The sequence below is a fragment of the Salvelinus fontinalis genome, chromosome 16, assembly GCF_029448725.1.
Source record: "Salvelinus fontinalis isolate EN_2023a chromosome 16, ASM2944872v1, whole genome shotgun sequence".
Classification (NCBI taxonomy): domain Eukaryota; kingdom Metazoa; phylum Chordata; class Actinopteri; order Salmoniformes; family Salmonidae; genus Salvelinus; species Salvelinus fontinalis.
Window position 1 is genome coordinate 16548983 of NC_074680.1, and position 23771 is coordinate 16572753.

The 23771-nt window shown below is 49.7% G+C and overlaps 1 protein-coding gene across 1 annotated transcript in view; it reads right to left on the minus strand.

Annotated features, from left to right (window-relative positions):
• Window positions 1-23771, minus strand: part of LOC129812713 (ras-associated and pleckstrin homology domains-containing protein 1-like) — a 262711-nt gene that overhangs the window by 75976 nt on the left and 162964 nt on the right. Inside the window, exons 7-8 of the mRNA XM_055864530.1 lie at window positions 12253-12327; window positions 2453-2530 (exon numbers count right to left, since the gene is read on the minus strand). Coding sequence (XP_055720505.1) covers window positions 2453-2530; window positions 12253-12327 — 153 coding nt within the window. The remainder of the gene's footprint in view (window positions 1-2452; window positions 2531-12252; window positions 12328-23771) is intronic.

The window sequence follows — 23771 nt, forward strand, 5'->3', positions numbered from 1 at the left end:
TAACTTTACGTCACATTTGGGTCACATACAGGATAAGACAGCAGGCTAACTTTACGTCACACACGGGTCACATATAGGATAAGACAGCAGGCTAACTTCACGTCACATACGGGTCACACCCAGGATAAGACAGCAGGCTAACTTTACGTCACATACGGGTCACACACAGGATAAGACAGCAGGCTAACTTTACGTCACATATGGGTCACACACAGGATAAGACAGCAGGCTAACTTTACGTCACATACGGGTCACATACTGGTCACATACTGGTCACATACTGGTCACATACTGATCACACACAGGATAAGACAGCAGGCTAACTTTACGTCACATACGGGTCGCATACTGGTCACATACGGGTCACACACAGGATAAGACATCAGGCTAACTTTACATCACATACGGGTCACATACGGATCACATACGGGTCACATACGGGTCACATTTAAAAAAATGTATTTTACCTTTATTTAACAGGGCAAGTCAGTTAAGAACACATTCTTATGTTCAATGACGGACTAGTAACAGTGGGTTAACTGCCTTGTTCAGGGGCAGAACAACAGATTATTACCTTGCCAGCTCGGGGATTCGAACTTGCAACCTTTCGGTTACTAGTCCAACGCTCTAACCACTAGGCTACCTGCTGGTTTCTAGTCCAACGCTCTAACCACTAGTCTACCTGCTGGTTACTAGTCCAACGCTCTAACCACTAGGCTACCTGCTGGTTTCTAGTCCAACGCTCTAACCACTAGGCTACCTGCTGGTTACTAGTCCAACGCTCTAACCACTAGGCTACCTGCTGGTTACTGGTCCAACGCTCTAACCACTAGGCTACCTGCTGGTTTCTAGTCCAACGCTCTAACCACTAGGCTACCTGCTGGTTACTAGTCCAACGCTCTAACCACTAGGCTACCTGCTGGTTACTAGCCCAACACTCTAACCACTAGGCTACCCTGCCGCCCCGATACTGATCACATACTGGTCACATACGGATCACACATTTTTTTCACACATTTTTTTCCTCCCCAATTTTGTGGGATCCAATTGGTAGTTACAGTGTTGTCCCATCGCTGCAACTCCCAACGTCCCCGTAGTTTCATATTCTCCCAGATTAGTATTCGGATTAAGCTACATTTTGAACAAATTCTCTGCAGTAGAGAAGCTGTTCTCTCTTCCATATAAAGCAGTTAGTTATTCCTCTCAGCTCCAAAACAGGAACAGTCAGAATTTCTCATAGTAAAGAACAAGAGAGAGAGAGAGAGAGAGAGAGAGAGGAGAGAGAGAGAGAGAGAGGAGAGAGAGAGAGGAGAGAGAGAGAGGAGAGGAGAGAGAGAGGAGAGAGAGAGGAGAGAGAGAGGAGAGAGAGAGAGAGAGAGAGAGAGAGAGAGAGAGAGAGAGTATGTGTGGAGAGAGAGAGAGAGAGAGAGTGTGTGGAGAGAGAGAGAGTGAAGAGAGAGAGAGAGAGAGAGAGAGAGAGAGAGTGTGAGGAGAGAGAGAGAGAGAGAGAGTGTGAGGAGAGAGAGAGAGAGAGAGAGAGAGTGAGGAGAGAGAGTGTGAGAGAGAGAGAGAGTGTGAGGAGAGAGAGAGTGAGGAGAGAGAGAGAGCGTGAGGAGAGAGAGAGAGCGTGAGGAGAGAGAGAGAGCGTGAGGAGAGAGAGAGAGCGTGAGGAGAGACAGAGAGTGTGAGGAGAGAGAGTTGGGTAGAAAGAGGGGTAGAGAGAGTGAGGGTGAGAGGGAGGGAGAGAGAGCGAGAGAGAGCGAGAGAGGGAGCGAGAGAGCGAGAGGGAGAGAGAGAGAGAGCGAGAGAGAGTTGGGTAGAAAGAGGGGTAGAGAGAGTGAGGGTGAGAGGGAGGGAGAGAGAGTGAGAGGGAGGGAGAGAGGGAGGGAGAGAGGGAGGGAGAGAGGGAGGGAGAGAGGGAGGGAGAGAGAGGGGGAGAGAGAGGGGGAGAGAGAGGGGGAGAGAGAGGGGGAGAGAGAGGGGGAGAGGGAGAGAGAGAGGGAGAGGGAGAGAGAGGGAGGGAGAGAGAGGGGGAGAGAGAGGGGGAGAGAGAGGGGGAGAGAGAGGGAGGGAGAGAGGGAGGGAGAGAGGGAGGGAGAGAGAGAGAGGGAGAGAGAGAGGGAGAGAGAGAGGGAGAGAGAGAGGGAGAGATAGAGAGAGTGAGGGAGAGAGAGAGAGTGAGGGAGAGAGAGAGAGTGAGGGAGAGAGAGAGAGGGAGAGAGAGGGAGAGAGCCTGGGGTCCAGCCTGCAGTGACCTGAGCCATATAACAGAGTAGGGCGTCAGAGCCTGGTTACATCAAGTCTTCATCACTAATCCTCTGTGTAGACCAGTGAAGCCAGGAATAGCAGCTACCTAGCAGCAGGAGTCAGTCAGGTAAACTCACCTTTTTAACCTGTCTATTTAGTAGGAATAGCAGCTACCTAGTAGCAGGAGTCAGTCAGGTAAACTCACCTTTTTAACCTGGGCCTCCTTGATCTTCTCCAAAGCCACGCGGATCTTCTCTGCCTTCTTCTTGGCAACCTGCTCCTCCTACACACACACACACACACACACACACACACACACACACACACACATAACACAAATACTTTACAGATATGTCCTCACACACACACCGCACCATTACAGAGTCCACACAGCCCCCTCCCCTCAGGTGAGACCCTCCATCTCCCTCACACCATCGCTGCTCTCTCACTTACCTGGCTTCCCCCCCCCCCCCTCAGGTGAGACCCTCCACCTCCCTCACACCATCGCTTGTCTCTCACTTACCTGGCTTATCCAACAAGATGTCATTGTGACGATCTCTATCTACACGAGGCAACGTTTCTGTGTTCCTTTGTGGAACAGAACATATATTCCCCAGTTTAGAATTGAAGTGCGTCTTCGGTATAAGATCTGTTACATTGTCGTCCAAACAGAAGTGTCTTGTCTTTTCAGAGACGGCTACTGTTAAAATCACCCCCCCGGTGTTTCATATTCTCACAGATTAGTATTCGGATTAAGCTACATTTTGAACCAATTCTCCGCAGTAGAGAAGCTGTTCTCTCTTCCATATAAAAGCAGTTAGTTATTCCTCTCAGCTCCAAAGAACTTCCTCAAAACAGGAACAGTATCCCATAATAAAATAACTTCATGTTGTTGTATTTCCTGTAGTTAGTAAACCAATCCAGTTAGTCCATTACCGTCTGTACCGTCCGTACCGTCCTTGCCCGGTGAGGAGCTTCCAGGAGGTAGAGAGGGAGGACGGGCTGGCTGTGCCAACACCACACACACACAGACTCATCCCTCTCTCTCTCTCTCTCTCTGTTGTGATAATGATCTCCCGCTCCCTCCCTTCTTGTGTTACAGCCGGAATTTAAAAATGATTAAATTGAGATTTTGTGTCACTGGCCTACACACAATACCCCATAATGTCAAAGTAGAATGATGTTTTTAGAAATGTTTACAAGGTGAGAAAGGGCATTGTGGAGTGTAATAGAGATTGCATCATCTGTGGATCTGTTGGGGCGGTATGCAAATTGGAGTGGGTCTAGGGTTTCTGGGTTGATGGTGTTGATGTGAGCCATGACCAGCCTTTCAAAGCACTTCATGGTTATCGACGTGAGTGCTACTGGTCGGTAGTCATTTAGGCAGGTTACCTTGGCGTTCTAGGGCACAGGGACTATGGTGGTATGCTTGAATCATGTAGGTATTACAGACTCGGTCAGGGAGAGGTTGAAAATGTCAGTGAAGAAACTTGCCAGTTGGTCCACTCATGTTCAGAGTACACGCCCTGGTAATCGGTCTGGCCCCGCGGCTTTGTGAATGTTGACCTGTTTAAAAGTCTTGCTGACATTGGCAACGGAGAGCATGATCACACAGTCGTCCGGAACAACTGGTGCACTCATGTATGATTCAGCGTTGCTTGCCTCGAAGTGAGCATAGAAGACATTTAGCCCGTCTGGTAGGCTTGTGTCACTTGGCAGCTCGCGGCTGGGTTTCCCTTTGTAGTCCGTAATAGTTTGCAAACCCTGCCACATCCGACGAGCGTCAGAGCCGGTGTCGTAGGATTCAGTCTTAGTCCTGTATTGAGGCTTTGCCTGTTTGATGATTTGTCGGAGGTCGTAGCGGGATTTCTTATAAGCGTCCAGATTAGTGTCCCGTTCCTTGAAAGCAGCAGCTCTAGCCTTTAGCTCGGTGCGGATGTTGCCTGTGATCCATGACTTCTGGTTGGGATATGTACGTACGGTCACTGTGGGGACGACGTCGTCGATGCACTTATTGATGAAGCCGGTGACTGAGGTGGTATACTCTCTCCTGACAAGCCCGGTCATCCACTGGCACATTTAATGTTTCCTCTCCAAGCACTGTGAGTAGACCTGTCAATGTTCTCTCAGTGTAGTCACTCACTAACACAACCACGCTATCACACATCAATCACTTTCGTCTTTGCTTGGACTAGCTCGTTCTCATCTCTTTTGTCTAACTGTGTTGAGTTAATGTTTTTTTGTCTTCCCGGTCAAATCCTGTGTGTGTGTGTGTGTGTGTGTGTGTGTGTGTGTGTGTGTGTGTGTGTGTGTGTGTGTGTGTGTGTGTGTGTGTGTGTGTGTGTGTGTGTGTGTGTGTGTGTGTGTGTGTGTGTGTGTGTGTGTGACTGGACTATGTGTACCTTCTGAACTTCTCAGAGTTGTGAATTATTCAACACATCAATAGAACAAAAACAAAGAGTCAGTCAGTGGAGGGTGATCGGAGACAAGGTAGAGAAGAACAGAACAGGTGCATTTTGGGGAAATAAATGTCATGATGGCCTGCTGTGTAGATAGAGAGAGAAAGAGAGCGATGATGAAAGACAAAAAAAAACGCTTCTCAGATAAAAGTGTGTCAGGAATGACAAGAAAAGAGAGAAGGTGAGAAAGAGAGAGGGACAAACAGATGAGTCAGTCAGCTGACTGGTTATTGGAACAGCTACAGAGGACACATGTTGACATGGTGTGGGGTGGCTGGGTCAGTCCAGACAGGACATGTTGGCATGGTGTGGGGTGGCTGGATCAGTCCAGTCCAGACAGGACATGTTGGCATGGTGTGGGGTGGCTGGGTCAGTCCAGACAGGACATGTTGACATGGTGTGGGGTGGCTGGGTCAGTCCAGACAGGACATATTGGCATGGTGTGGGGTGGCTGGATCAGTCCAGACAGGACATGTTGGCATGGTGTGGGGTGGCTGGATCAGTCCAGTCCAGACAGGACATGTTGGCATGGTGTGGGGTGGCTGGATCAGTCCAGACAGGACATGTTGGCATGGTGTGGGGTGGCTGGATCAGTCCAGTACAGACAGGACATGTTGACATGGTGTGGCTGGATCAGTCCAGACAGGACATGTTGACATGGTGTGGGGTGGCTGGATCAGTCCAGACAGGACATGTTGACATGGTGTGGGATGTCTGGATGTCATTAGGTGAATGCACCAATTTGTAAGTCGCTCTGGATAAGAGCGTCTGCTAAATGACTTAAATGTAAATGTAAATGTAAATGTGGCTGGATCAGTCCAGACAGGACATGTTGACATGGTGTGGGGTGGCTGGGCCAGTCCAGACAGGACATGTTGGCATGGTGTGGGGTGGCTGGATCAGTCCAGACAGGACATGTTGACATGGTGTGGGGTGGCTGGATCAGTCCAGACAGGACATGTTGACATGGTGTGGGGTGGCTGGGCCAGTCCAGACAGGACATGTTGACATGGTGTGGGGTGGCTGGATCAGTCCAGACAGGAGAGGACATGTTGACATGGTGTGGGGTGGCTGGATCAGTTCAGACAGGACAGGACATGTTGACATGGTGTGGGGTGGCTGGATCAGTTCAGACAGGACATGTTGACATGGTGTGGGGTGGCTGGATCAGTCCAGACAGGACATGTTGACATGGTGTGGGGTGGCTGGGTCAGTCCAGACAGGACAGGACATGTTGACATGGTGTGGGGTGGCTGGATCAGTCCAGACAGGACAGGACATGTTGACATGGTGTGGGGTGGCTGGATCAGTCCAGACAGGACAGGACATGTTGACATGGTGTGGGGTGGCTGGATCAGTCCAGACAGGACAGGACATGTAGACATGGTGTGGGGTGGCTGGGTCAGTCCAGACAGGACATGTTGACATGGTGTGGGGTGGCTGGGTCAGTCCAGACAGGACATGTTGACATGGTGTGGGGTGGCTGGATCAGTCCAGACAGGACATATTGGCATGGTGTGGGGTGGCTGGATCAGTCCAGACAGGACATGTTGGCATGGTGTGGGGTGGCTGGATCAGTCCAGTCCAGACAGGACATGTTGGCATGGTGTGGGGTGGCTGGATCAGTCCAGACAGGACATGTTGGCATGGTGTGGGGTGGCTGGATCAGTCCAGACAGGACATGTTGACATGGGGTGGCTGGATCAGTCCAGACAGGACATGTTGACATGGTGTGGGGTGGCTGGATCAGTCCAGACAGGACATGTTGACATGGTGTGGGGTGGCTGGATCAGTCCAGACAGGACATGTTGGCATGGTGTGGGGTGGCTGGATCAGTCCAGACAGGACATGTTGGCATGGTGTGGGGTGGCTGGATCAGTCCAGACAGGACATGTTGACATGGTGTGGGGTGGCTGGATCAGTCCAGACAGGACATGTTGACATGGTGTGGGGTAGCTGGATCAGTCCAGACAGGACATGTTGACATGGTGTGGGGTAGCTGGATCAGTCCAGACAGGACATGTTGACATGGTGTGGGGTGGCTGGATCAGTCCAGACAGGACATGTTGGCATGGTGTGGGGTGGCTGGATCAGTCCAGACAGGACATGTTGACATGGTGTGGGGTGGCTGGATCAGTCCAGACAGGACATGTTGACATGGTGTGGGGTGGCTGGATCAGTCCAGACAGGAGAGGACATGTTGACATGGTGTGGGGTGGCTGGATCAGTTCAGACAGGACAGGACATGTTGACATGGTGTGGGGTGGCTGGATCAGTTCAGACAGGACATGTTGACATGGTGTGGGGTGGCTGGGTCAGTCCAGACAGGACATGTTGACATGGTGTGGGGTGGCTGGATCAGTCCAGACAGGACATGTTGACATGGTGTGGGGTGGCTGGGTCAGTCCAGACAGGACAGGACATGTTGACATGGTGTGGGGTGGCTGGATCAGTCCAGACAGGACAGGACATGTTGACATGGTGTGGGGTGGCTGGATCAGTCCAGACAGGACAGGACATGTTGACATGGTGTGGGGTGGCTGGGTCAGTCCAGACAGGACATGTTGACATGGTGTGGGGTGGCTGGGTCAGTCCAGACAGGACAGGACAGGACATGTTGACATGGTGTGGGGTGGCTGGATCAGTCCAGACAGGACAGGACATGTTGACATGGTGTGGGGTGGCTGGGTCAGTCCAGACAGGACATGTTGACATGGTGTGGGGTGGCTGGATCAGTCCAGACAGGACATGTTGACATGGTGTGGGGTGGCTGGATCAGTCCAGACAGGACATGTTGACATGGTGTGGGGTGGCTGGGTCAGTCCAGACAGGACATGTTGACATGGTGTGGGTAGCTGGGTCAGTCCAGACAGGACACGTTGACATGGTGTGGGGTGGCTGGATCAGTCCAGACAGGACACGTTGACATGGTGTGGGGTGGCTGGATCAGTCCAGACAGAACATGTTGACATGGTGTGGGGTGGCTGGATCAGTTCAGTCCAGACAGGACATGTTGACATGGTGTGGGGTGGCTGGATCAGTCCAGACAGGACATGTTGACATGGTGTGGGGTGGCTGGGTCAGTCCAGACAGGACAGGACATGTTGACATGATGTGGGGTAGCTGGGTCAGTTCAGTCCAGGCAGGACATGTAGACATGGTGTGGGGTAGCTGGGTCAGTTCAGTCCAGACAGGACATGTTGACATGGTGTGGGGTAGCTGGGTCAGTCCAGACAGGACATGTTGGCATGGTGTGGGGTGGCTGGGTAAGTCCAGACAGGACAGGACATGTTGACATGGTGTGGGGTGGCTGGGTCAGTCCAGACAGGACAGGACATGTTGACATGGTATGGGGTGGCTGGATCAGTCCAGACAGGACATGTTGACATGGTGTGGGGTGGCTGGGTCAGTCCAGACAGGACATGTTGACATGGTGTGGGGTGGCTGGGTCAGTCCAGACAGGACAGGACATGTAGACATGGTGTGGGGTGGCTGGATCAGTCCAGACAGGACATGTAGACATGGTGTGGGGTGGCTGGATCAGTCCAGACAGGACATGTAAACATGGTGTGGGGTGGCTGGATCAGTCCAGACAGGACATGTTGACATGGTGTGGGGTGGCTGGATCAGTCCAGACAGGACATGTTGACATGGTGTGGGGTGGCTGGATCAGTCCAGACAGGACATGTTGACATGGTGTGGGGTGGCTGGATCATTCAAGACAGGACATGTTGACATGGTGTGGGGTGGCTGGATCAGTCCAGACAGGACAGGACATGTTGACATGGTGTGGGGTGGCTGGGTCAGTCCAGACAGGACATGTTGACATGGTGTGGGGTGGCTGGATCAGTCCAGACAGGACATGTTGACATGGTGTGGGGTGGCTGGATCAGTCCAGACAGGACATGTTGACATGGTGTGGGGTGGCTGGGTCAGTCCAGACAGGACATGTTGACATGGTGTGGGGTGGCTGGATCAGTCCAGACAGGACATGTTGACATGGTGTGGGGTGGCTGGATCAGTCCAGACAGGACATGTTGACATGATGTGGGGTGGCTGGGTCAGTCCAGACAGGACATGTTGACATGATGTGGGGTAGCTGGGTCAGTTCAGTCCAGACAGGACATGTAGACATGGTGTGGGGTAGCTGGGTCAGTTCAGTCCAGACAGGACATGTTGACATGGTGTGGGGTAGCTGGGTCAGTCCAGACAGGACATGTTGGCATGGTGTGGGGTGGCTGGGTCAGTTCAGTCCAGACAGGACATGTTGACATGATGTGGGGTGGCTGGGTCAGTCCAGACAGGACATGTTGACATGGTGTGGGGTAGCTGGGTCAGTTCAGTCCAGACAGGACATGTTGACATGGTGTGGGGTAGCTGGGTCAGTTCAGTCCAGACAGGACATGTTGGCATGGTGTGGGGTGGCTGGGTCAGTTCAGTCCAGACAGGACATGTTGACATGATGTGGGGTGGCTGGGTCAGTCCAGACAGGACATGTTGACATGGTGTGGGGTAGCTGGGTCAGTTCAGTCCAGACAGGACATGTTTACATGGTGTGGGGTAGCTGGGTCAGTTCAGTCCAGACAGGACATGTTGGCATGGTGTGGGGTGGCTGGGTCAGTCCAGACAGGACATGTTGACATGGTGTGGGGTGGCTGGGTCAGTTCAGACAGGACATGTTGACATGGTGTGGGGTGGCTGGATCAGTCCAGACAGGACATGTAGACATGGTGTGGGGTAGCTGGGTCAGTTCAGTCCAGACAGGACATGTTGACATGGTCTGGGGTGGCTGGATCAGTTCAGACAGGACATGTTGACATGGTCTGGGGTGGCTGGGTCAGTTCAGTCCAGACAGGACATGTTGACATGGTGTGGGGTGGCTGGATCAGTCCAGACAGGACATGTAGACATGGTGTGGGGTAGCTGGGTCAGTTCAGTCCAGACAGGACATGTTGACATGGTGTGGGGTGGCTGGGTCAGTTCAGACAGGACATGTTGACATGGTGTGGGGTGGCTGGATCAGTCCAGACAGGACATGTTGACACGGTGTGGGGTGGCTGGGTCAGTTCAGACAGGACATGTTGACATGGTGTGGGGTGGCTGGATCAGTCCAGACAGGACATGAAGACATGGTGTGGGGTAGCTGGGTCAGTTCAGTCCAGACAGGACATGTTGACATGGTGTGGGGTAGCTGGGTCAGTCCAGGCAGGACATGTTGACATGGTCTGGGGTGGCTGGATCAGTTCAGACAGGACATGTTGACATGGTCTGGGGTGGCTGGGTCAGTTCAGTCCAGACAGGACATGTTGACATGGTGTGGGGTGGCTGGATCAGTCCAGACAGGACATGTAGACATGGTGTGGGGTAGCTGGGTCAGTTCAGTCCAGACAGGACATGTTGACATGGTGTGGGGTGGCTGGGTCAGTTCAGACAGGACATGTTGACATGGTGTGGGGTGGCTGGATCAGTCCAGACAGGACATGTTGACACGGTGTGGGGTGGCTGGGTCAGTTCAGACAGGACATGTTGACATGGTGTGGGGTGGCTGGATCAGTCCAGACAGGACATGAAGACATGGTGTGGGGTAGCTGGGTCAGTTCAGTCCAGACAGGACATGTTGACATGGTGTGGGGTGGCTAGGTCAGTCCAGACAGGACATGTTGACATGGTGTGGGGTGGCTGGATCAGTCCAGACAGGACATGTTGACATGGTGTGGGGTGGCTGGATCAGTCCAGACAGGACATGTTGACATGGTGTGGGGTGGCTGGATCAGTCCAGACAGGACATGTTGACATGGTGTGGGGTGGCTGGATCAGTCCAGACAGGACATGTTGACATGGTGTGGGGTGGCTGGATCAGTCCAGACAGGACATGTTGACATGGTGTGGGGTGGCTGGATCAGTCCAGTACAGACAGGACATGTTGACATGGTGTGGGGTGGCTGGATCAGTCCAGACAGGACATGTTGACATGGTGTGGGGTAGCTGGCTCAGTCCAGACAGGACATGTTGACATGGTGTGGGGAGGCTGGATCAGTCCAGACAGGACATGTTGACATGGTGTGGGGTGGCTGGATCAGTCCAGACAGGACATGTTGACATGGTGTGGGGTGGCTGGATCAGTCCAGACAGGACATGGTGTGGGGTAGCTGGCTCAGTCCAGGTACAATGCATTCTTATGGTAAAACACATACAGCATACAATCCATTCTAATGGTATTGGTAAACCACATGGTACACACACAGTACAGTCATAAACACTCCACATTCATGGAACTGCAGTTGACCGAGCAGGGGGAGGGAGTGAGAGATTGAGATGGAAAAGCAACAAATCACAGAGAACCTGATAGCATGCAGGAGGATGTAGAGGAGCAGAAAACCTGACAGCAGGAGGAGGTAGAGAAGCAGAGAACCTGACAGCATGCAGGGGGAAGCAGAGAACCTGACAGCATGCAGGAGGATGTAGAGAAGCAGAGAACCTGACAGCATGCAGGAGGAGGTAGAGAAGCAGAGAACCTGACAGCATGCAGGAGGATGTAGAGAAGCAGAGAACCTGACAGCATGCAGGAGGATGTAGAGAAGCAGAGAACCTGACAGCATGCAGGAGGAGGTAGAGAAGCAGAGAACCTGACAGCATGCAGGAGGATGTAGAGAAGCAGAGAACCTGACAGCATGCAGGAGGATGTAGAGAAGCAGAGAACCTGACAGCATGCAGGAGGAGGTAGAGAAGCAGAGAACCTGACAGCATGCAGGAGGATGTAGAGAAGCAGAGAACCTGACAGCATGCAGGGGGAAGCAGAGAACCTGACAGCATGCAGGAGGATGTAGAGAAGCAGAGAACCTGACAGCATGCAGGAGGATGTAGAGAAGCAGAGAACCTGATAGCATGCAGGAGGATGAAGAGAAGCAGAGAACCTGATAGCATGCAGGAGGATGAAGAGAAGCAGAGAACCTGACAGCATGCAGGAGGATGTAGAGGAGCAGAGAACCTGACAGCATGCAGGAGGATGTAGAGAAGCAGAGAACCTGACAGCATGCAGGAGGAGGTAGAGAAGCAAAGAACCTGACAGCATGCAGGAGGATGTAGAGAAGCAGAGAACCAGACAGCATGCAGGAGGATGTAGAGAAGCAGAGAACCTGATAGCATGCAGGAGGATGTAGAGAAGCAGAGAACCTGACAGCATGCAGGAGGATGTAGAGAAGCAGAGAACTTGATAGCATGCAGGAGGATGTAGAGAAACAGAGAACCTGACAGCATGCAGGAGGAGGTAGAGAATCAGAGATCCTGACAGCATGCAGGAGGATAGGGAGAAGCAGAGAACCTGACAGCGTGCAGGAGGAGGTAGAGAAGCAGAGAACCTGACAGCATGCAGGAGGATAGGGAGAAGCAGAGAACCTGACAGCGTGCAGGAGGATAGGGAGAAGCAGAGAACCTGACAGCGTGCAGGAGGAGGTAGAGAAGCAGAGAACCTGACAGCATGCAGGAGGAGGTAGAGAAGCAGAGAACCTGACAGCATGCAGGAGGAGGTAGAGAAAGGAGGAGTCACCTTGGTCAGCAAGTGAGAGGGCTTCCCTGCTATATTTTGCAGAATCAGGGATGTTTCCCAGTCCAGATAGGAGTGCTTGGTGCAGAACGGAGAGGAAAGAGACATCAGTGAAATCAGTGATTGGTAATGAATACAGTTGTGCATTTTCAACCTGTTGGAAGCATCGGAAAATCAACGGGTGAAGATCAAGATCAAATGAAACAGAGTGAAGTGACTCATACCGCTGCTGTACCCTCCATGGACCCTGCCTCTAGAGACACTACTGGACCCTGCCTCTAGAGATACTACTGTTAACACTGCTGGACCCTGCCTCTAGAGATACTACTGGACCCTGCCTCTAGAGACACTACTGGACCCTGCCTCTAGAGACACTACTGGACCCTGCCTCTAGAGATACTACTGTTAACACTGCTGGACCCTGCCTCTAGAGATACTACTGGACCCTGCCTCTAGAGACACTACTGTTAACACTACTGGACCCTGCCTCTAGAGACACTACTGGACCCTGCCTCTAGAGACACTGCGGTACCCTGCCTCTAGAGACACTACTGTTAACACTGCTGTGCCCTCCATGGACCCTGCCTCTAGGGCACGGGTGTCAAACTCATTCCACGGAGGGCCTTGTGTCTGCAGGTTTTTGGTTTTTCCTTTCAATAAAGCCCTAGACAACCAGGTGTGGGGAGTTCCTAACTAATTAGTGATGTTAATTCATCAATCAAGCATAAGGTAGGAGAGAAAACCAGCAGACACTCGGCCCCCCGTGGAATGAGTTTGACACCTGTGCTCTAGAGACACTACAGTTAACACTGCTGTACCCTCCATGTACCCTGCCTCTAGAGACACTACTGGACCCTGCCTCTAGAGACACTACTGTTAACACTGCTGGACCCTGCCTCTAGAGATACTACTGTTAACACTGCTGGACCCTGCCTCTAGAGATACTACTGGACCCTGCCTCTAGAGACACTACTGTTAACACTACTGTACCCTGCCTCTAGAGACACTACTGTTAACACTGCTGTACCCTCCATGTACCCTGCCTCTAGAGACACTACTGTTAACACTGCTGGACCCTGCCTCTAGAGACACTACTGTTAACACTGCTGGACCCTGCCTCTAGAGACACTACTGGACCCTGCCTCTAGAGACACTACAGTTAACACTGCTGGACCCTGCCTCTAGAGACACTACTGTTAACACTGCTGGACCCTGCCTCTAGAGACACTACTGGACCCTGCCTCTAGAGACACTACTGTTAACACTGCTGTACCCTCCATGGACCCTGCCTCTAGAGACACTACTGTTAACACTGCTAGACCCTGCCTCTAGAGACACTACTGGACCCTGCCTCTAGAGACACTACAGTTAACACTACTGGACCCTGCCTCTAGAGACACTACTGTTAACACTACTGGACCCTGCCTCTAGAGACACTACTGTTAACACTGCTGTACCCTCCATGGACCCTGCCTCTAGAGATACTACTGTTAACACTGCTGGACCCTGCCTCTAGAGACACTGCTGGACCCTGCCTCTAGAGACACTACTGTTAACACTGCTGTGCCCTCCATGGACCCTGCCTCTAGAGACACTACTGTTAACACTGCTGGACCCTGCCTCTAGAGACACTACTGTTAACACTGCTGGACCCTGCCTCTAGAGACACTACTGTTAACACTGCTGGACCCTGCCTCTAGAGACACTACTGGACCCTGCCTCTAGAGACACTGCGGTACCCTGCCTCTAGAGACACTACTGTTAACACTGCTGTGCCCTCCATGGACCCTGCCTCTAGGGCACGGGTGTCAAACTCATTCCACGGAGGGCCTAGTGTCTGCAGGTTTTTGGTTTTTCCTTTCAATAAAGCCCTAGACAACCAGGTGTGGGGAGTTCCTAACTAATTAGTGATGTTAATTCATCAATCAAGCATAAGGTAGGAGAGAAAACCAGCAGACACTCGGCCCCCCGTGGAATGAGTTTGACACCTGTGCTCTAGAGACACTACAGTTAACACTGCTGTACCCTCCATGTACCCTGCCTCTAGAGACACTACTGGACCCTGCCTCTAGAGACACTACTGTTAACACTGCTGGACCCTGCCTCTAGAGATACTACTGTTAACACTGCTGGACCCTGCCTCTAGAGATACTACTGGACCCTGCCTCTAGAGACACTACTGTTAACACTACTGTACCCTGCCTCTAGAGACACTACTGTTAACACTGCTGTACCCTCCATGTACCCTGCCTCTAGAGACACTACTGTTAACACTGCTGGACCCTGCCTCTAGAGACACTACTGTTAACACTGCTGGACCCTGCCTCTAGAGACACTACTGGACCCTGCCTCTAGAGACACTACTGTTAACACTGCTGGACCCTGCCTCTAGAGACACTACTGGACCCTGCCTCTAGAGACACTACTGTTAACACTGCTGGACCCTGCCTCTAGAGATACTACTGTTAACACTGCTGGACCCTGCCTCTAGAGACACTACTGTTAACACTGCTGGACCCTGCCTCTAGAGACACTACTGTTAACACTGCTGGACCCTGCCTCTAGAGACACTACTGGACCCTGCCTCTAGAGACACTACAGTTAACACTGCTGGACCCTGCCTCTAGAGACACTACTGTTAACACTGCTGGACCCTGCCTCTAGAGACACTACTGGACCCTGCCTCTAGAGACACTACTGTTAACACTGCTGTACCCTCCATGGACCCTGCCTCTAGAGACACTACTGTTAACACTGCTAGACCCTGCCTCTAGAGACACTACTGGACCCTGCCTCTAGAGACACTACAGTTAACACTACTGGACCCTGCCTCTAGAGACACTACTGTTAACACTACTGGACCCTGCCTCTAGAGACACTACTGTTAACACTGCTGTACCCTCCATGGACCCTGCCTCTAGAGATACTACTGTTAACACTGCTGGACCCTGCCTCTAGAGACACTGCTGGACCCTGCCTCTAGAGACACTACTGTTAACACTGCTGTGCCCTCCATGGACCCTGCCTCTAGAGACACTACTGTTAACACTGCTAGACCCTGCCTCTAGAGACACTACTGTTAACACTGCTGTGCCCTCCATGGACCCTGCCTCTAGAGATACTACTGTTAACACTGCTGGACCCTGCCTCTAGAGACACTGCTGGACCCTGCCTCTAGAGACACTACTGTTAACACTACTGTACCCTGCATCTAGAGACACTACTGTTAACACTGCTGGACCCTGCCTCTAGAGACACTACTGTTAACACTACTGTACCCTGCATCTAGAGACACTACTGTTAACACTGCTGGACCCTGCCTCTAGAGACACTACAGTTAACACTGCTGGACCCTGCCTCTAGAGATACTACTGTTAACACTACTGGACCCTGCCTCTAGAGACACTACTGTTAACACTGCTGTACCCTCCATGGACCCTGCCTCTAGAGATACTACTGTTAACACTGCTGGACCCTGCCTCTAGAGACACTGCTGGACCCTGCCTCTAGAGACACTACTGTTAACACTGCTAGACCCTGCCTCTAGAGACACTACTGTTAACACTGCTGTGCCCTCCATGGACCCTGCCTCTAGAGACACTACTGTTAACACTGCTGGACCCTGCCTCTAGAGACACTAGGGGACCCTGCCTCTAGAGACACTACTGTTAACACTGCTGGACCCTGCCTCTAGAGACACTACTGGACCCTGCCTCTAGAGACACTACAGTTAACACTGCTGGACCCTGCCTCTAGAGATACTACTGGACCCTGCCTCTAGAGACACTACAGTTAACACTGCTGGACCCTGCCTCTAGAGACACTACAGTTAACACTGCTGTACCCTCCATGGACCCTGCCTCTAGAGATACTACTGTTAACACTGCTGGACCCTGCCTCAAAAGACACTACTGGACCCTGCCTCTAGAGACACTACAGTTAACACTGCTGGACCTTGCCTCTAGAGATACTACTGGACCCTGCCTCTAGAGATACTACTGTTAACACTACTGGACCCTGCCTCTAGAGACACTACTGTTAACACTGCTGTACCCTCCATGGACCCTGCCTCTAGAGATACTACTGTTAACACTGCTGGACCCTGCCTCTAGAGATACTACTGGACCCTGCCTCTAGAGACACTGCTGGACCCTGCCTCTAGAGACACTGCTGTTAACACTGCTGGACCCTGCCTCCAGAGACACTACTGTTAACACTGCTGGACCCTCCATGGACCCTAACTCTAGAGACACTACTGTTAACACTGCTGGACCCTGCCTCTAGAGACACTACTGTACCCTGCCTCTAGAGACACTACTGTTAACACTGCTGTACCCTCCATGGACCCTGCCTCTAGAGACACTACTGTTAACACTACTGGACCCTGCCTCTAGAGACACTACTGTTAACACTGCTGGACCCTGCCTCTAGAGATACTACTGTTAACACTGCTGGACCCTGCCTCTAGAGACACTACTGTTAACACTGCTGGACCCTGCCTCTAGAGACACTACTGTTAACACTGCTGTACCCTCCATGGACCCTGCCTCTAGAGATACTACTGTTAACACTGCTGGACCCTGCCTCTAGAGACACTGCTGGACCCTGCCTCTAGAGACACTACTGTACCCTGCCTCTAGAGACACTACTGTTAACACTACTGGACCCTGACTCTAGAGACACTACAGTTAACACTGCTGGACCCTGCCTCTAGAGACACTACTGTTAACACTACTGGACCCTGACTCTAGAGACACTACTGTTAACACTACTGTACCCTGCCTCTAGAGACACTGCTGGACCCTGCCTCTAGAGACACTACTGTTAACACTACTGGACCCTGACTCTAGAGACACTACTGTTAACACTACTGTACCCTGCCTCTAGAGACACTGCTGGACCCTGCCTCTAGAGACACTACTGTTAACACTGCTGGACCCTGCCTCTAGAGACACTACTGTTAACACTGCTGGACCCTGCCTCTAGGGACACTGCTAGACCCTGCCTCTAGAGACACTACTGTTAACACTGATAACACAACTGTACGCCACTCATTATAATGATGCTGACACACTTGTAAGCACGGTCACATGCAGACTGACGACACAGAAACAACGAACACAAAGGCTTATCATCACAAAATAACAGAGAAACACCACTCTACTGTTGTCAAACCGTATTCTATTCATGTCCTGAAATGTTAAGCGTCTCGTATTCTATTCATGTCCTGAAATGTTAAGCGTCTCGTATTCTATTCATGTCCTGAAATGTTAAGCGTCTCGTATTCTATTCATGTCCTGAAATGTTAAGCGTCCCGTATTCTATTCATGTCCTGAAATGTTAAGCGTCTCGTATTCTATTCATGTCCTGTAATGTTAAGCGTCTCGTATTCTATTCATGTCCTGAAATGTTAAGCGTCTCGTATTCTATTCATGTCCTGAAATGTTAAGCGTCTCGTATTCTATTCATGTCCTGAAATGTTAAGCGTCTCGTATTCTATTCATGTCCTGTAATGTTAAGCGTCTCGTATTCTATTCATGTCCTGAAATGTTAAGCGTCTCGTATTCTATTCATGTCCTGTATTACAGTTTGTTTAGACTCATTTTTTATGCTATTTTTAAGTGCAATTTTTAAACGTAAATTTCCTACATTTGATCTGTGAGCAAGAATTAATAAAATATTGCTAATCAATAGTATACTGCTAATCAATAGAATACTGCTAATCAATAGAATGCTGCTAATCAATAGAATGCTGCTAATCAATAGAATGCTGCTAATCAATAGAATGCTGCTAATCAATAGAATACTGCTAATCAATAGAATACTGCTAATCAATAGAATACTGCTAATCAATAGAATACTGCTAATCAATAGAATACTGCTAATCAATAGAATACTGCTAATCAATAGAATACTGCTAATCAATAGAATACTGATAATCAATAGAATGCTGATAATCAATAGACTGCTGATAATCAATAGACTGCTGCTAATCAATAGACTACTGATAATCAATAGAATACTGATAATCAATAGACTACTGCTAATCAATAGACTACTGATAATCAATAGAATACTGCTAATCAATAGACTACTGATAATCAATAGAATACTGCTAATCAATAGACTACTGATAATCAATAGAATACTGATAATCAATAGAATACTGATAATTAAACTCAGAGATTTTATTGGAATGTCGTTCAACATTGTGCACGTATGGATGAGTCAGCTCAAGCAAACCATATAGTGTCATGTACTGTCTGTTGTAAGAGCCCTCTCCTGTGAGAGCCCTCTCCTGTGAGAGCCCTCTCCTGTGAGAGCCCTCTCCTGTGAGAGCCCTCTCTTGTGAGAGCCCTCTCTTGTGAGAGCCCTCTCCTGTGAGAGCCCTCTCTTGTGAGAGCCCTCTCTTGTGAGATCCCTCTCTTGTGAGATCCCTCTCTTGTGAGATCCCTCTCCTGTGAGAGCCCTCTCCTGTGAGAGCCCTCTCCTGTGAGAGCCCTCTCCTGTGAGAGCCCTCTCCTGTGAGATCCCTCTCCTGTGAGAGCCCTCTCCTGTGAGAGCCCTCTCCTGTGAGAGCCCTCTCCTGTGAGAGCCCTCTCCTGTGAGAGCCCTCTCCTGTGAGAGCCCTCTCCTGTGAGAGCCCTCTCCTGTGAGAGCCCTCTCCTGTGAGAGCCCTCTCCTGTGAGATCCCTCTCCTGTGAGATCCCTCTCCTGTGACATCCCTCTCCTGTGAGATCCCTCTCCTGTCCGCCCATGTTCTGACCTAGTGCCTGTCTGCCAAATGGAATCTCCTCATCTCAATCTCCCTGACTCATCCGGAGGAGATTCATCCTATCAGCTCACACTTCTGGTAGATACTCAAGCCAGCCAGCAATCAACTTGGTAGGGAGTGTCTGGCTGGCTGCCTGGCTGGCTGGCTGCCTGTCTGGTTGGCTGGCGGGCTGCCTGTCTGGTTGGCTGGCGGGCTGCCTGTCTGGTTGGCTGGCGGGCTGCCTGTCTGGTTGGCTGGCTGCCTGTCTGGTTGGCTGGCTGCCTGTCTGGTTGGCTGGCTGGCTGCCTGCCTGGTGTAGATTGACTTGGCAGAGGAGAGGAGTTCCTACTGTTTGTAATCTTGATAAAACTAGTCCATGACTGGAAAGTGCCAGAACTGGAGCTGTGCTCTGTTATAAGCAGACAAAGCGGAAATCAAATCAAATGTATTTATATAGCCCTTCTTACATCAGCTGATATCTCAAAGTGCTGTACAGAAACCCAGCCTAAATCAAATCAAATCAAATGTATTTATATAGCCCTTCTTACATCAGCTGATATCTCAAAGTGCTGTACAGAAACCCAGCCTAAAACCCCAAACAGCAAGCAATGCAGGTCAAAGCAGAAGTAATTTCATCGACACACAGCTGCCATGCAGTGAGTAGTCTATCAGGCAGAGGGTGGGAAAACAGCCATCGCTGGTCACATTCCCTCGCTAGCTGGTCACATTCCCTCGCTAGCTGGTCACATTCCCTCGCTAGCTGGTCACATTCCCTCACTAGCTGGTCACATTCCCTCACTAGCTGGTCACATTCATTCACCAGCTGGTCACATTCCCTCGCTAGCTGGTCACATTCCCTCGCTAGCTGGTCACATTCCCTCGCTAGCTGGTCACAGTCCCTCGCTAGCTGGTCACAGTCCCTCGCTAGCTGGTCACACTCCCTCGTTTGCTGGTCACATTCCCTCGCTAGCTGGTCACGTTCCCTCGCTAGCTGGTCACGTTCCCTCACCAGCTGGTCACGTTCATTCACCAGCTGGTCACATTCCCTCGCTAGCTGGTCACAGTCCCTCGCTAGCTGGTCACAGTCCCTCGCTAGCTGGTCACAGTCCCTCGCTAGCTGGTCACAGTCCCTCGCTAGCTGGTCACAGTCCCTCGCTAGCTGGTCACAGTCCCTCGCTAGCTGGTCACATTCCCTCGCTAGCTGGTCACAGTCCCTCGCTAGCTGGTCACAGTCCCTCGCTAGCTGGTCACAGTCCCTCGCTAGCTGGTCACAGTCCCTCGCTAGCTGGTCAGAGTCTCTCGCTAGCTGGTCACATTCCCTCGCTAGCTGGTCACAGTCACTCACTAGCTGGTCACAGTCCCTCACTAGCTGGGCACAGTCTCTCACTAGCTGGTCACATTCCCTCACTAGCTGGTCACAGTCCCTCACTAGCTGGTCACGTTCCCTCACTAGCTGGTCACGTTCCCTCGCCAGCTGGTCACAGTCCCTCGCCAGCTGGTCACATTCCCTCGCCAGCTGGCCACAGTCTCTCACTAGCTGGTCACATTCCCTTACTAGCTGGTCACATTCCCTTACTAGCTGGTCACATTCCCTTACTAGCTGGTCACATTCCCTCACTAGCTGGTCACATTCATTCACTAGCTGGCCACAGTCTCTCACTAGCTGGTCACAGTCACTCGCTAGCTGGTCACAGTCCCTCGCTAGCTGGTCACAGTCCCTCGCTAGCTGGTCACAGTCCCTCGCTAGCTGGTCACAGTCCCTCGCTAGCTGGTCAGAGTCTCTCGCTAGCTGGTCAGAGCCTCTCGCTAGCTGGTCACATTCTCTCGCTAGCTGGTCACATTCCCTCGCTAGCTGGTCACAGTCCCTCGCTAGCTGGTCACAGTCCCTCGCTAGCTGGTCACAGTCCCTCGCTAGCTGGTCACAGTCCCTCGCTAGCTGGTCACAGTCCCTCGCTAGCTGGTCACAGTCCCTCGCTAGCTGGTCACAGTCCCTCGCTAGCTGGTCACAGTCCCTCGCCAGCTGGTCACGTTCCCTCACCAGCTGGTCACGTTCCCTCACCAGCTGGTCACGTTCCCTCGCCAGCTGGTCACAGTCCCTCGCCAGCTGGTCACATTCCCTCGCCAGCTGGTCACAGTCACTCACCAGCTGGCCACAGTCTCTCACTAGCTGGCCACAGTCTCTCACTAGCTGGTCACATTCCCTCACTAGCTGGCCACAGTCTCTCACTAGCTGGTCACAGTCTCTCACTAGCTGGTCACAGTCACTCACTAGCTGGTCACAGTCCCTCACTAGCTGGTCACAGTCCCTCACTAGCTGGTCACAGTCCCTCACTAGCTGGTCACAGTCCCTCACTAGCTGGTCACAGTCCCTCACTAGCTGGTCACAGTCCCTCACTAGCTGGTCACAGTCCCTCACTAGCTGGTCACGTTCCCTCGCTAGCTGGTCACAGTCTCTCACTAGCTGGTCACAGTCTCTCACTAGCTGGTCACAGTCTCTCACTAGCTGGTCACAGTCTCTCACTAGCTGGTCACATTCCCTTAACAATGTCACACACTGGAAGACAACAGACTCAGAGTGAAGTACATCTAAAACTAAAACCCCCTGACTTCCTCGAAACCACAACAGAACATCGTGTCATGTCAAGTTAGGAGAACTTCTACTGCTGCAGTTTGCTTTGATAGAGAAATAGCTTCCCTCTCCAACTAGGTCCTCATTGTTTGCTTTGATAGAGAAATAGCTTCCCTCTCCAACTAGGTCCCCCTTGTTTGCTTTGATAGAGAAATAGCTTCCCTCTCCAACTAGGTCCTCATTGTTTGCTTTGATAGAGAAATAGCTTCCCTCTCCAACTAGGTCCTCATTGTTTGCTTTGATAGAGAAATAGCTTCCCTCTCCAACTAGGTCCTCATTGTTTGCTTTGATAGAGAAATAGCTTCCCTCTCCAACTAGGTCCCCCTTGTTTGCTTTGATAGAGAAATAGCTTCCCTCTCCAACTAGGTCCTCATTGTTTGCTTTGATAGAGAAATAGCTTCCCTCTCCAACTAGGTCCTCCTTGTTTGCTTTGATAGAGAAATAGCTTCCCTCTCCAACTAGGTCCTCATTGTTTGCTTTGATAGAGAAATAGCTTCCCTCTCCAACTAGGTCCTCCTTGTTTGACTGTGGCAGCTGGTGAAGCATGGAATACTTTTCTTTAACCTCTAAGAGAGATGATCTAAAAGTCTAAGCCGTTGGGGGCAGGGATCATTTATCCATTTGATTTAGAGACCCCTTTAGGTGTACAAAAAAATATTAGATAAAATATTGAATTTTTCATTTACTACTTACTAGCCCATTGAAACACGTTAACTAACACTTTCACAAATGGCAATAAAGACAGAAAAACAATAAGGAATAAGGTTTTAAAGTGTCTAGGAGATATAGTAAACAACAGGAATATTTTGGTTTGTTGGACACATATTTAACCCCTTCTTTTTGTTGGCACAAAACTACCTCCGTACTGATGGAGGTTTAATATCTATATATCTATATATGTTATGTTACCTCCAGATGGTTTAATATCTATATATCTACATATGTTATGTTACCTCCAGATGGTTTAATATCTATATATCTATATATGTTATGTTACCTCCAGATGGTTTAATATCTATATATCTACATATGTTATGTTACCTCCAGATGGTTTAATATCTATATATCTATATATCTACATATGTTATGTTACCTCCAGATGGTTTAATATCTATATATCTACATTTGTTATGTTACCTCCAGATGGTTTAATATCTATATATCTATATATCTACATATGTTATGTTACCTCCAGATGGTTTAATATCTATATATCTACATATGTTATGTTACCTCCAGATGGTTTAATATCTATATATCTATATATCTACATATGTTATGTTACCTCCAGATGGTTTAATATCTATATATCTATATATCTACATATGTTATGTTACCTCCAGATGGTTTAATATCTATATATATCTACATATGTTATGTTACCTCCAGATGGTTTAATATCTATATATCTACATATGTTGTTACCTCCAGATGGTTTAATATCTATATATATCTACATATGTTATGTTACCTCCAGATGGTTTAATATCTATATCTATATATCTACATATGTTATGTTACCTCCAGATGGTTTAATATCTATATATCTATATATCTACATATTTTGTTACCTCCAGATGGTTTAATATCTATATATATCTACATATGTTATGTTACCTCCAGATGGTTTAATATCTATATATCTATATATCTATATATCTACATATGTTGTTACCTCCAGATGGTTTAATATCTATATATATCTACATATGTTATGTTACCTCCAGATGGTTTAATATCTATATATCTATATATCTACATATGTTATGTTACCTCCAGATGGTTTAATATCTATATATATCTACATATGTTATGTTACCTCCAGATGGTTTAATATCTATATATCTATATATCTACATATGTTATGTTACCTCCAGATGGAGGTTTAATATCTATATATCTACATATGTTATGTTACCTCCAGATGGTTTAATATATATATCTATATATCTACATATGTTATGTTACCTCCAGATGGTTTAATATCTATATATCTATATATCTACATATGTTATGTTACCTCCAGATGGAGGTTTAATATCTATATATCTACATATGTTATGTTACCTCCAGATGGTTTAAAATCTATATATCTATATATCTACATATGTTATGTTACCTCCAGATGGTTTAATATCT